Below are 12,268 nucleotides of genomic sequence, written 5' to 3'. Positions count from 1 at the left end.
TTACCAAAAAAAAAAAAACTAATTATTACCATAATAATAATGATAAGACTAACTATAACTAAAAGTAATGCCAAAGCGTATGTATAGTAACATTATTTACAAATTAAATAAGCGCAGCTATCGTCAATACAGTGGCGATAATATCCTGAGTAAGAGTAGGTTGGCATAAGAGTATCTGATCTATACATGGTGTCCCAATAAACATAGGTGGCAAAAAATTCAATTCGTAGATTGAGATAGGTTCATCTAATCACCTATATCATAATTTGGCAAAACCAAAAAAATGGGTGAAGGAGCAGAACTATTAGGTGAATATTTTTTCCAAAAAAAAAAAAAGTTATTTTATCACTTCAAATATGCAACAACTTATATGTTAATCCACAATTTTACGAGTATAACAGATTTTTTCATCGTGTTTCATTACTTTTCAACGTAATTTGGGAGGGGACCGCGGAACACACAAACTGAACTTCATTGATCAGTTTGTCTAGAAATCTCTCTTCCTCTTCCATTTACCTAAATCACAATAAAACTTGAAAAAATTAAAAACTAAACTATCAAAAATGAAAGAATGCAAAAATGTAAATTTGTTTAAATTAAAAAAAGAGGAATTGAAAAAAGGATTTTTGACAAGACAATATACCTACTTATAAAGAAAAAATATCATCACTTGTTTTGGCAATATTTTGTTTTAAATGTCAGCAGAAATTCCCTCCTCTCCCTTAAAAAATAACAGATGAATTATATTTAAAAATGAAACATTGCAAACAATAAAGTTAGGAAAATTTTTAAAAATTGAAAATATCAAAAATTGATGAATTAAAAACAAAATTAAGACAAAAAAACGAAAAAAAAAAAGTAAAATCATTTTAATAGGAGATTGAGGAATGATTCGGAATCCTCCCTACTGTAATGTCTGAAATCTTTCGGAACTGGGCCATTTCTTCCAAAACAGGTTGGATAGGAGCTCAAACGAAGAATCCGCTATTTTTTTGAAAATTCTTCGAGAACCCATATAGTACACCACACGTGAAAAATAGGCTTTAAATTGGGAAACAGATTTTTTCTCTAAAACTATAGATATCTATGTACTAAGTACTTCAAGAAATCATTTTTTAATCATTTTTGATGAAAAGTGCATGCAGTTCGCGCCTCTTTAAATGATTTATATCAGAAGAATGGGACACCTTGTACTACCAACTCATATTAAGAACCTATCGAGTTATATTTTATATCTATATTCCATTATTTTTTCCCGTTTACCCTCAAAGCTTTACCACCACAACACATGCCGTCATTGATAGCGAGTCAACAAAAAAAGTACAGTCACATAGTACGCAATACATTAGTACGTACTACGTACTACATATGCATCGTCAAAATGGAGACAATTGTAAATCAGTTAATTAACCCTCCTCTTTCAAGCGTTACATCACCTTGTAACACAATACCTACACAGGTACACAGTACATAGGTAATAGGTAGATAGAGATATACTATTTCGTTTGTACATATCTGTGTACCTAGTACCTACCTATGTAATTTAACCTGATAATTTTCAACAGTATCGCGATAGATGTGCTTTTGCTCTTATTTACAACCAACTTAATACCTATCTATATCGTAACAATATAAAAACCTAATATTTCGCTCACATGCAACACGCTAAAAAATAATGTTACTTTAGTAAGCAATTTTCCACATTTAAAGAGATACTTTTCCCGTCATTTACTACTACATTGTACACATACAAAAGGCATTCGCTATTACGATACTCATCTAGTATCAATATGTACCTATATGTACGTCTACGTACAACAATCCATACGAAAATCGACATAATACGAGTAACTAGCGTATCAAAGGTATACGACACGACACACAAATTAAATGAAACAAATGCATTCGCATACTAATTGGCTAAATGGCTAACCAAAGGGTTAATCAAGAAACGACCAACGTCGTTCGATGGATTATTACGAGCTGGATTTCAGCATGAATATCATACGAGCATAAATGTATCAACAAATTTCCATAAAATTCAGCGTACTTATCGCTAACAGACTGCAGCTACAAAAGGCAACGATAATGATAAATTTTAATGAACGGCACACCATGAGAATAATGTATGTAGTTCAAGATTAGGTACGTCGTCGTTCCAATCCAATGCCAATGAGGACGGGGTAATCCTAAAGTAGGCGGTATGTATCATCAGGAAATTGCGGTATCTGGCATGTTTACTGATAACGATAGACGTACTTTCAACATATTGTAGTGAGTAACACGTGTTGAAGAGAAAAACAATGAGACTAATTTTGAACTCAAAACTGATTGCGAGTTCGACAAAGAGAAGGGAAGAAGGGCACAGATGGTTCGATTTTCAAAACAGAGTTATCCAGATGAACACAAATGAGAAATTTTTTGTTCTTGGGGAGAGATGTTACGCTCTAATACATTGCAAGAGTATAACAAATAACTAATTACCAATCTAGCAAGTTACAAGATAACAATTTTTAATGTTACTAGATAAAAAGAACATACCAAAAACATGATTCGAGAAAGATAAATTTGAGGAGTAGGTACCTTCTTACTGATCGACTGATCGAGTACAGAAATTGGTAGATAACCGAATGTAAAATGAAAGCTTATACCTACCTATTCGTTAAAACTAAAGCATGACAAAGTTTAGCGACATTGATCGCAGAATGGAAAGTCGAGACAAATACGAGTATTTTTCGAAAAATTCGGAAAAGTGTTGAACAGTAAATCGTACGTGACTTAGCCTTGAAATTGTTGACAAAGAGCTTTCGATTAATAGGAACGTTATACAGATGAATCGACTTCATTTTTACGAGAGTTGCCAAAAAGCCTAAAGCTTTTAAGAAGATAAACAGCCCATCTACTCGTATTACAGAAAAAGGTGGAAAAAAACCAAAAAAATGACCATTTTCATCCCATAATATTTGTATGGTATTAAATTGGTTTGAAATGGAAAATTACTTCTCAGGGTTAGCCAACGTTTTTTAGTGCACGTTTTTGGTAGGTACCGTTAGCTGGGGTAACTTGAGGACAATTTTCACCAAGGGTATCCGTACTTCAAATATCAATGCTCGAAAAAATTCCATCCCCTCCACTTATTTCTTCTATTCAGTCTATAAAACCTGTTGCCCCACTCTCAAGTTATCCATATAAGATCTTTTACTTGGGATAAACAGTAAAGTGACACCAGATTTCAAAATGAATTGCTCTTGAAAGCATCATGGGGCAACCTAAATTTTAAAAAAAAAGGATTACAAACTACTATCACCCCAGGCCCCCACCCACATTGAATAGTGATGTTGATAGAAAATGAATAAATCGTTTAATCGTTCACAAAATGAAAAAATTAAAAACATCAGAAATTAATGAAAAAACTCTGGCATAATCAATTGATCAAAACATCAGACTTCTTTATCGTTACTTGAATTTTTTTCATTTTCTACAGGTAGATAGGTAGGTAAATAGACGTAAAAATTATCACGTATTTCAATGTTTTCGCTTTCTGACCCGCATTGCAAAGCTGGCAACGTCACCATCGCATAAAACATAAACTCGCAATAGCATGCCGTAAATACCACACACACTGAATCGAAGAAGGCGAACACCTGCTCGTTACGGGACAATATGACAAAACAAAAGGTATTAATGAACACGATTAGGTACACATACACATATGCCAGGAGCATTTTCAGCATTCAAAAGATCAATAACATATACGTCTTATACCCAGCTAACGGCCATAATATATTCGTAAATTTCGCAACAGTACGCTATAGCATAGCTCGACAAACAAAGATGAAATTTAAGAGAAACAAACTATCAAAATTTCTCGGAGAAAAACTCGTTAGTAAAAATGAAAATTGCGATAAAAATGAGGCGATGTATAAATCTACGGTTAGTAACAGCACCACTACGACTTTCAATGATTTGTTAATGATGGCAGGAAAAAAAAAATTATCATCCAATACCTATTATAATGAGAGTGATTCCGCATCGTTGTTTAAACAAAGCGTCATCGCTTTAATGCCCCAAGCCTAGTGTCACCGTGTCTGAGGAATGAAAAAAAAAGTTAACAAGACCAACTTTAAGCTTATACCACGTTATCAACACGACACAGAAACTTTTACCAAACAGACCTTATAGAGAGACGATGAGCGTTTTCGTATAACGAGACGAAAAAAAATCTTAAAATTGATCGACTTATCGTAAGTAATGGAATTAGGTATTCGTAGGTAATTACTTTTCGTCGCCTTTATTGTCATACTTCACGGCCGAATTACGGTCGTGTCCGTTTTTGGCGGATTCTCGCTGCCGACGTCGATAACGGACGTATAATAAAATACAAATGCATGTTATCGCCGCCAAAATACCGCCTCCGATCATCAACCAATACGGAATTTGACGATTTTTCATCTCGGTCAGACATGCTTCGCGTTTCGCCAAAGTTACATTCGATGGTCTTAAGTCGCATTTGTCTAGTATGGTCGACTCTGAAATTCAAAAAAATGAAAACATTAGTAGGTACTCGAAAAAAGCGAAATTTTCATTACAAAAATACGAGATTCATCGACTCACTATCGTATTTACAGGTAAACGATGAAACTTGAATATTATACGCGGACGTCCAATTTGCTAATTTCATACATTGGCATAATGTTTTCGCATCCTTATTCATGAACAACGTATCTGGTCCCACGTGTAAAAACTTCAATTGGCATAAAGGTGCTAAATCATCGGGAGTTATTTCTTCGATATAGTTGTCTGTTATGTTCAACTCTAACAGACTAGGAACCGAACCACCGAAGGACGGAAATTTCTTTAATTCATTGGCAGAAATTGTGAGACTCTCGAGATTTTTCAAATGCGTTATTTTAAACTCGTTGTTTTGTAAGTTTTCGAATAACTTGGGAACACCTTCTAGGTACAATTTACGTAACGTAGGCGATACGGCCGTAGGCAATTTATCGAAACCGTTCCAACTGAGATCCAAAACGTTTAATTCTGTAAGTGGTTGAAGAGCATTTGCTTCGATGTTTAAAATACCGTTGATTTGAAGGTACAGGAATTTGATCGAAGTGCAACATTTTAAAGTGTTGTTTTTTAAAGCACGGAGACGATTGTTTGATAAATCGAGTGCCTGTAAGTAAAAAAAAAAAATGAATATTAACAAAATACATTATAAAATTACAATAAATTTACAATAAATTGAGGGATAATACGATACATTAATATTTGCACGGTTGGCAACGTTTGATTTTCCCAGGTGTAGTAAACTTTTATTTTAATTATAATTCTCAAAAACAAAGCCCAAAATGCAGAAATCTAAAGGGAAAAGGTCGTCTAAAACAAAATTCATTTCGAAGAAAAAACGAATAATATACCTAATTCAACGCAAACAAATACAAATACCTAACTAACAACGTCTCATTTCTTAACTTTCGATGTACCTATTCGTGGTCTTGATTCGGTTAAAAATTCAATAAAAAATGTTTTGGGGAGTGAAAAAATGTTGAAAAATTACTTTTTTTCAAACTTGCTAAAAAAAATGGACAAAAAATCAACTATTGATCATTTTTGATGTTTCTTACGTAAAAAATCTCGTCATAAAAATACATTTTTCGGAAAATAGTTTTTTCAATTATCTAATTCTGTAAGACGAAGTCAGATGAAGATCAGAGATTTTATTAATTTTTTTTTTAAAGGGACTTTGGTAACAAAGAACGTTGGAAAAAGGTAACCGCAAATGTAACCAAAAATGTTACAAAATGCGAGAAAAACATTTTAATGCAGAAAAAATTACCAAATATTAAAAAAAACAGAACATTCCAATTCAAATCTATACAAATCAAATGCAATTGAGAAGTTGACAATTTTAGCTAAACATAGGACTTTTTGGCAATTCAAAAAAAAAAAGAGAGAAACCTTTCTTCACAACTTTTGTCAAAAAAGCATGACTTGGGCAATTTTAGCTGGAGACGAGGCCTTTTCGCATTTTCTGGCAAAAAAGTAAGGCTTATGTGCAATTTTCGAAAAACAAAACAGTGAGACTTTTGGGGATTGTTTTGCAAAAAACAACCATTTTTTTTACATCGCTGACGAAAATCGACGCTTTTTACAATTTTGACAAAGGGCGATACTTCTTACCATTTTTGTCAGAAAATAAGACATAGATTATTTCAGCAGAAAGGAAGTTTTTAGCAATCATTGGCAAGGAAACGACGACAATTTTTAGCGAAAAAAATTAGTTTCAAGCTATTTTTGGCAAAAAAGTTGCTTTTTTGAAATTTTTGGCACAAAATGAAAATTTTTGGTAATTTTAGGCAAAACAGCAAAACTTTTTTAGCAGTTTTAGTAGGGATAAGAAAAGTAACTTAGTACCCAAAAAATTTTGAAAAATTAACCAAAGTTACTTGAAATGTAATCTAGTACATACAAGCACCGGAAAAAAAATTTAGGACCAAATCCCTTGCAAATATTACAGCTGAATTTCTAGATTTGGTTTTTGAACACAATTTTCGACCAACTGCATCATTTGATAGATGTTTATACACACTCTGAAGCTTCGAATGAAAAAAAATCTATTCGAGTATCACTCCTACTATCTCCCCCCCACCACTTATACGAAATTTATATGACCATAGACACTTTTTTTGGCTTTCAAAGGTCACTGATTACGTTTAGGAGATTTTTTGAGGTATCTCGTTTTCCCTTTTCCCGATTAAATAGGATAATCAAGATTATACTATACGTTATCGAGGTTAGAGAGATGTACCTAGGTATGTTTTTACAATGGCAGTTATCAGCACCACAAATCGAAAAACCGATATTTATACCTACCTAAGTACCCTTGAAAAAAAAACATATAAATTTAGGTACGTAGGTCTTCCAATAACAACTACCTACCTACATCTACATTTATGAAAAATACTAAAAATTGGTAGGACCTAAATGAAAAAAATACTCACCTCGATATCAGTCGATTGTAAAGTAGGTACGTCCCATAAATTCATACCACTGCATTCAGCAGCGAAGTATCCATGTTGTTTTCCATATCTGCACGTGCTGCTTTGACCAGCCAATGGATTTGTTGCCAGCAATAATATGAGGCATACAAAACCCACATCTAAAAAAAACACACACAAAAATGAGGTATTAAAAAAATAATTAAGAATGAAGTACACTTTTTCAAACAATGCAATTTAAATGTAAAGTAAATGTTGCAGATTTAATTAATCGTAAGAACTTTCGCTCGCCTGTAATTAATTTTCTCCCATTACTATGTACCCAGGTACTTCGTAGGTAGGTCTAGGTACAGTAATCCGTCATGTCACCTACGCTATCCCCTTAACGAATAGGTACAAAATGCACGGAAATCGAGGAATATTATCAAAGTTAGTAAAGCTTTTAACCTATATCGAACAGCAACTTGTTGAGCACAGGTATGAAGTATAATAAATTTCTCATATGTACCACAATACATCTATAGGTACTGCCGATACTTGCTATGCTTCTGTAGGTACATAAAAAGACTGTATGGTTTAAGCTGCCACCATCACCATTGTCTCATTACTTCACAAAGGTATTTACCACCTCATGTTGATATAGAATTTTTTTAATAGCCATCCTATAATACAGAGTATCCAATCTTCCATAGAACACAGGCACACGTGAAAAATCCATCACAATGCCATGCATTACAAGTATGTAGATACCTTACCTACTCTCGATACTACATCACTTTTTTCTTTATAATCGTGCAGTTTTGACCTTCGTTTAATCGTAAGATATACACGCAATATGGGAGAATAATATAAGTGACAAGATGCCATACACAATTTCGAACCATATACACAGCATAAGCTGCAAACTTATACTGAAAACGAATTCATGGGAAGAAGTCTTTCACTGGTATAATGTGGCACATATGTCGCTACAGCCATTAGTGTTTGTCGAAAAGCTGTATCTTACTAATGCGAGTACTCGTGGAACAGCGGAAAAAAATAGCGTTCGTTTCATCAAAGAATATACACGAGTTGAGTATATGCAAAACTAATTATTTTATAATATTCGTGTTCGACGAAGTAGGTACGAGGAAATTCAATTGATTATACCGGAGTCTGTAAGGTCGCGAAGGTATTCCCGTGATTTTCGCTTAGGCACATTATTAAATTACAGCTTTCTTATTACTTTATCGTCGATAAACTCCATTATGTTACTAGAATTTTACATGTCTCGGTATAGTTCGAATATTAAAACATTCTGTAATGCTTGCGAGTATGGAGACCGCGGAGACGGTGAAAAATATCTACACCTTTGAATATAAAATCACCAAGATATTTTCAAGATTTTTTTTTCTCCTTACCAGAAAGTAACAAATCAATAAAAATTTGTAAAATATTCCATTTATATTTACATCCATAATTTTTAGACATTTTTATACCCAATTTTGACATAAGTAGCAGGTTTTCAAAAACAAGCCTTAAAATCTCAAAATGTGCGATTGGGCAACTACAATTTCACGAATCTTTTTCGGAGTCCATATACTCCCCACCACCAATTTTTGATGAATGACTTCCCACATGAGTAAGAAAAAGTGCGTTTTTAGGGCTAAAATAAAAAAAAAGTCCTGAAATTTTGAGATGCGCAGAAGCTAAAAAAAAAAACTCTGAAAATCTGTTTTTCCAAGTCACCATTTACACCTCAATTTCCGATCTGAATTGATAATTTTCTGGAAAATTTCACAACTTCTAAAAATCCAACGTGAAATGAATTTCAACTACTGGAAAAAACTTAATTTGGAGGCTTTTGATAACCGTTTTCAAAATAAAAATCTCGTCTAAATTCCCCGCCATAAATTCAAATAGATTTCTAGATTCCTTGTTAAATTCATCGCACTGATCATACAAATTTGACCTCCAGTTTTACTCAAACACAAAAATATTATTCGATGGAAAAGCCTTAGAAATTATCAAATTTGTTGACTTTTTTCCAGTCGTTTTGTTTCGTGAAGGAAAACATCCTATACCTATTCGTAGGAGTAAGTAGGTACTAGGTAGGTATTTTATCTTATATCTTCCGCCTTCGTTGAGAATTTTTTCAAAAAGTCGACATCTCAATTCTCGCTGTCGCAGTAAATAAAGTTTTTTGATACATACGTAGTGTATGGAGTATGTAGTGTACCCAGAGCTCAAGTGTATTTTTCATATTCGCATATGTATTAATGTAATTTCCATCCTTTTTGATTTATTCCACGTACGCGGAAAACTTTCCTCGTTGCAAAGAAATGCAGTGTTTTTACGTCTCAATTTGCTTACTCGTGTTGCGCGCAAAAAACCATGTCTACAAAACGAACGAAAAGGGATATCGGTACGGAATACTAAACATAGCTGGAGACTGGAGAGTGAAATTGCGATCTGTTACGAAATATTTCTGGCGTCTTTGCCCCCATTACGCGAGTTTTGGACGCGTAATTTAGAAACGTAATTTGGTTTTGTTGCTACGTAAATGTGTATGAAATCAGCTCCAGCTTTATCAGAGAGGAGACTCGATTCTTGTATTAGTTTATTGATCCGCAGCTTTTACAGATAGGGTAAGAAGTAAAAATGACCGAATTTTATTGGCCAAAATATAAAAATGTGGCGCCCTCGTTCATGGACGTTCTTTTTTTCTTTTCATAGTATAGGTAGGTAACCGAGTTGAGAAATTTTTATAGCAATTTTTAATATGTACTTCTACTTACGATTAAGGTATTAAGTACGTTCATCTAGTCACAATAAAGTTGATATACAAATTCGTGTCTTTATGCGTAAGAAAATATAATACAGTAGGTATCATTACGTCAGTTCGAATGATGATTTGAATGTTTGAAATGTAAATGAAATTACATCGTTCCAAAGGGTGTGTACAGTATGGTATATGTAGATGTACAGTGCACATGACGTACGTCTACAACGTATATTATTTTACCATGTGAAAAATTATTCGAGCGGAAATAATCTTATATTGGCAAATTTGACGTAAGTATTGTGTTCAGAAATCAGAACAGCGTCTTTATTCAGGCTTTATACTAACTACTCGTACCGTTTTGTTTGTATTTCTCTGCAGCCTAGTACAGAAGGACAAAAAAATTTCTTCGATGTTGAAAGCAATTGAAATGGTACATAATGCTGAAAACGGAAAAGGTCCAGCTTGAGTGAAAACCCCCATTTTTTTAACTCAAAGTCAATTTATAAAAAAGGAACAAAATTGTTTACGTTTTATTGCTTGCAGCTCCTTCCAAATTTACCAAGAAAATTACTAAAAAGTAACCCCGCTATTGTTACAGCAAAATAAAACTAATTTAACTGAAAATGATTTGAAATTTCAATGAGGAGAATTTTAAGCAACTTCTGGGGAAAAAACGAGATTTAGACAATTTTTGGAAAAAGTACAACTTTTTAGCAATTCTTAGCAAAAAAATTAGCTTTTCGGCAATTTTTGGCATTTTTGGTAAAAATCTATAATTATTCTATAGAAATTAGGCAAAAAACGAAAATTTTTGTAAATTTTTGGAAAAGAGCAAAAATTTTTGAAAATTGTTGACAAAAAGTGGAACTTTTAGTAATTTTTGTCGAAAAAGCGAGTTTTTTTTGGAACTTCATGGTATAGCAGTAACAAATTGATCTTTTTCGGAAAAAAGTGACAAACAGAGAGTTTTTCACAAAATTCATCTATTTCAGGTCAAATTCTGGCATTTTTACTTCGTTGAAATCATGAAAACGTTATTTTGACGCCTTTTCGATGAGTTAAATCTCAGAATTTGATCCAAAATAGCTCAATTTTGAAAGTTACTGGAAAAATCATATGAAAAATGATCGAGCACTTGCTAGTGTATTTCGAATGTAAATTCTTCAATTTATTTGAAAAAATATGCCCTAACGCCATTTTTAGTGGTGCCTAAAATGGGAGGCTCTAAAAAAAAGGTTCAAAATTACGAATATACAGGGAGCTTAATTCAACTTTTTCATCTAAATAATCGAATATACACCTCAAAACGTTACGTTTGGCGCAAATAGCAGATTTCTAGTTTTCTAGGGGTTTCCAAAATATCGAAATTACGAAAAATTGGAAAATTGGATTTTTGAGCGCCAGCGAAAATTTGTATTGAGCTCAAAATTTGGTAGGATGGAGGTCTTTCAGATACTAATAAACTGTAAAAAGCTTTTTAGCGGGGTTCTGAGGGGTAGGTCCAAAATGGTGGTTCCAAAATTTTCAAAAAATTGAAACACCCCCCATTTTTGCCCCCGAGGGTCGAAAGTAAGAAAATCGCCTCGCATAACGTTTATTTGGTTCAAACAGATATCTTATGCTAAACATTTTTTTTGAAAATAATACTCAGTGGTTCCTAAAATTATTTTTTTATTCGCAACTTTGGGAACCCCTGGAGCCCAAAAAATGGTCATTTTGGGTTAACTAACCACGTACGGATTCGTATTTCGTACATTTATTACAACATTTTAAGAGTGGTTGAGTCGATAACTAGCTGGTGCCAAAAAATGGCCTTATCGCAACTCCTCCTTTTCACAAAAACTAAAAAAGTTGATACTTTTGTAAATTACGCGTTGATATTATCGATATGTTTTTTTTTCTTTAAAAAATAGGCCCAAGATTTGGAAAAATTCAAATTTTAAAAATTGTAAAAAAATAACCAAAAGTTACTTTTGTAAGTTTGGTAGCTTGGTTACTTAGAAACCAACCGAGGGCGAGCCCAATGTTTATCAAAATTGGAAAATCCTAAGGAAAACTGGATTAATATTGAAGAATATAATTATGAAGTATGCTTTCAAGAGGTTTTCAAATTGATTTAAAATTACAGCAAAATTTTGAGAGTTCCTCTCAAATTACCATAAATTTTTCATTTTTTCTAATTAAAAAACAAAGGAACTAATTTAATAGCTAAAATTTCAGATTTCTTTATTTTCACTCATGTCGTCGTACTTATTACTTACTCAGTGGGCATTAAATTTTAGAGGGTAGAATTTTCTATTTTTGTAAAAATTTGATTACTACGTTTACGAATCACATTCTACCCTTTCTTCTTTCCTCCTCTCATTCCAATAGAAAAAAATTCAAGTTTTTCAGCGGAATCGTTTTAGGAAAACGAGATTTTCAAGAATCAAAAAAGGCAAAGTTCACAACTACTTCTAAACTTTTACATGTATTTGAACCTGTGAATTTAGGTATGTACCTC

At 33.0% G+C, this 12,268-nt stretch overlaps 1 protein-coding gene across 7 annotated transcripts in view; it reads right to left on the bottom strand.

The window, feature by feature from the left end:
* Positions 1-12,268, bottom strand: part of LOC135838506 (podocan-like protein 1) — a 46,651-nt gene that overhangs the window by 3,544 nt on the left and 30,839 nt on the right. For 4 of the 7 annotated variants that reach the window (XM_065354170.1, XM_065354169.1, XM_065354168.1 and 1 more), the window contains 3 exons: positions 7,005-7,162; positions 4,615-5,176; positions 4,280-4,529 (listed from right to left, as the gene is read on the bottom strand). In XM_065354170.1, the coding sequence (XP_065210242.1) occupies positions 4,280-4,529; positions 4,615-5,176; positions 7,005-7,162 (970 nt within the window). Of the gene's footprint in view, positions 1-4,007; positions 4,089-4,175; positions 4,530-4,614; positions 5,177-7,004; positions 7,163-12,268 lie in introns of all 7 variants that reach the window. The other 3 variants (XM_065354172.1, XM_065354173.1, XR_010557421.1) reach the window with 2 other exon arrangements.

Source organism: Planococcus citri, chromosome 3, assembly GCF_950023065.1.
Source record: "Planococcus citri chromosome 3, ihPlaCitr1.1, whole genome shotgun sequence".
NCBI classification, from domain to species: Eukaryota; Metazoa; Arthropoda; class Insecta; order Hemiptera; family Pseudococcidae; genus Planococcus; species Planococcus citri.
This window is presented reverse-complemented; position numbering and strand designations above follow the sequence as displayed.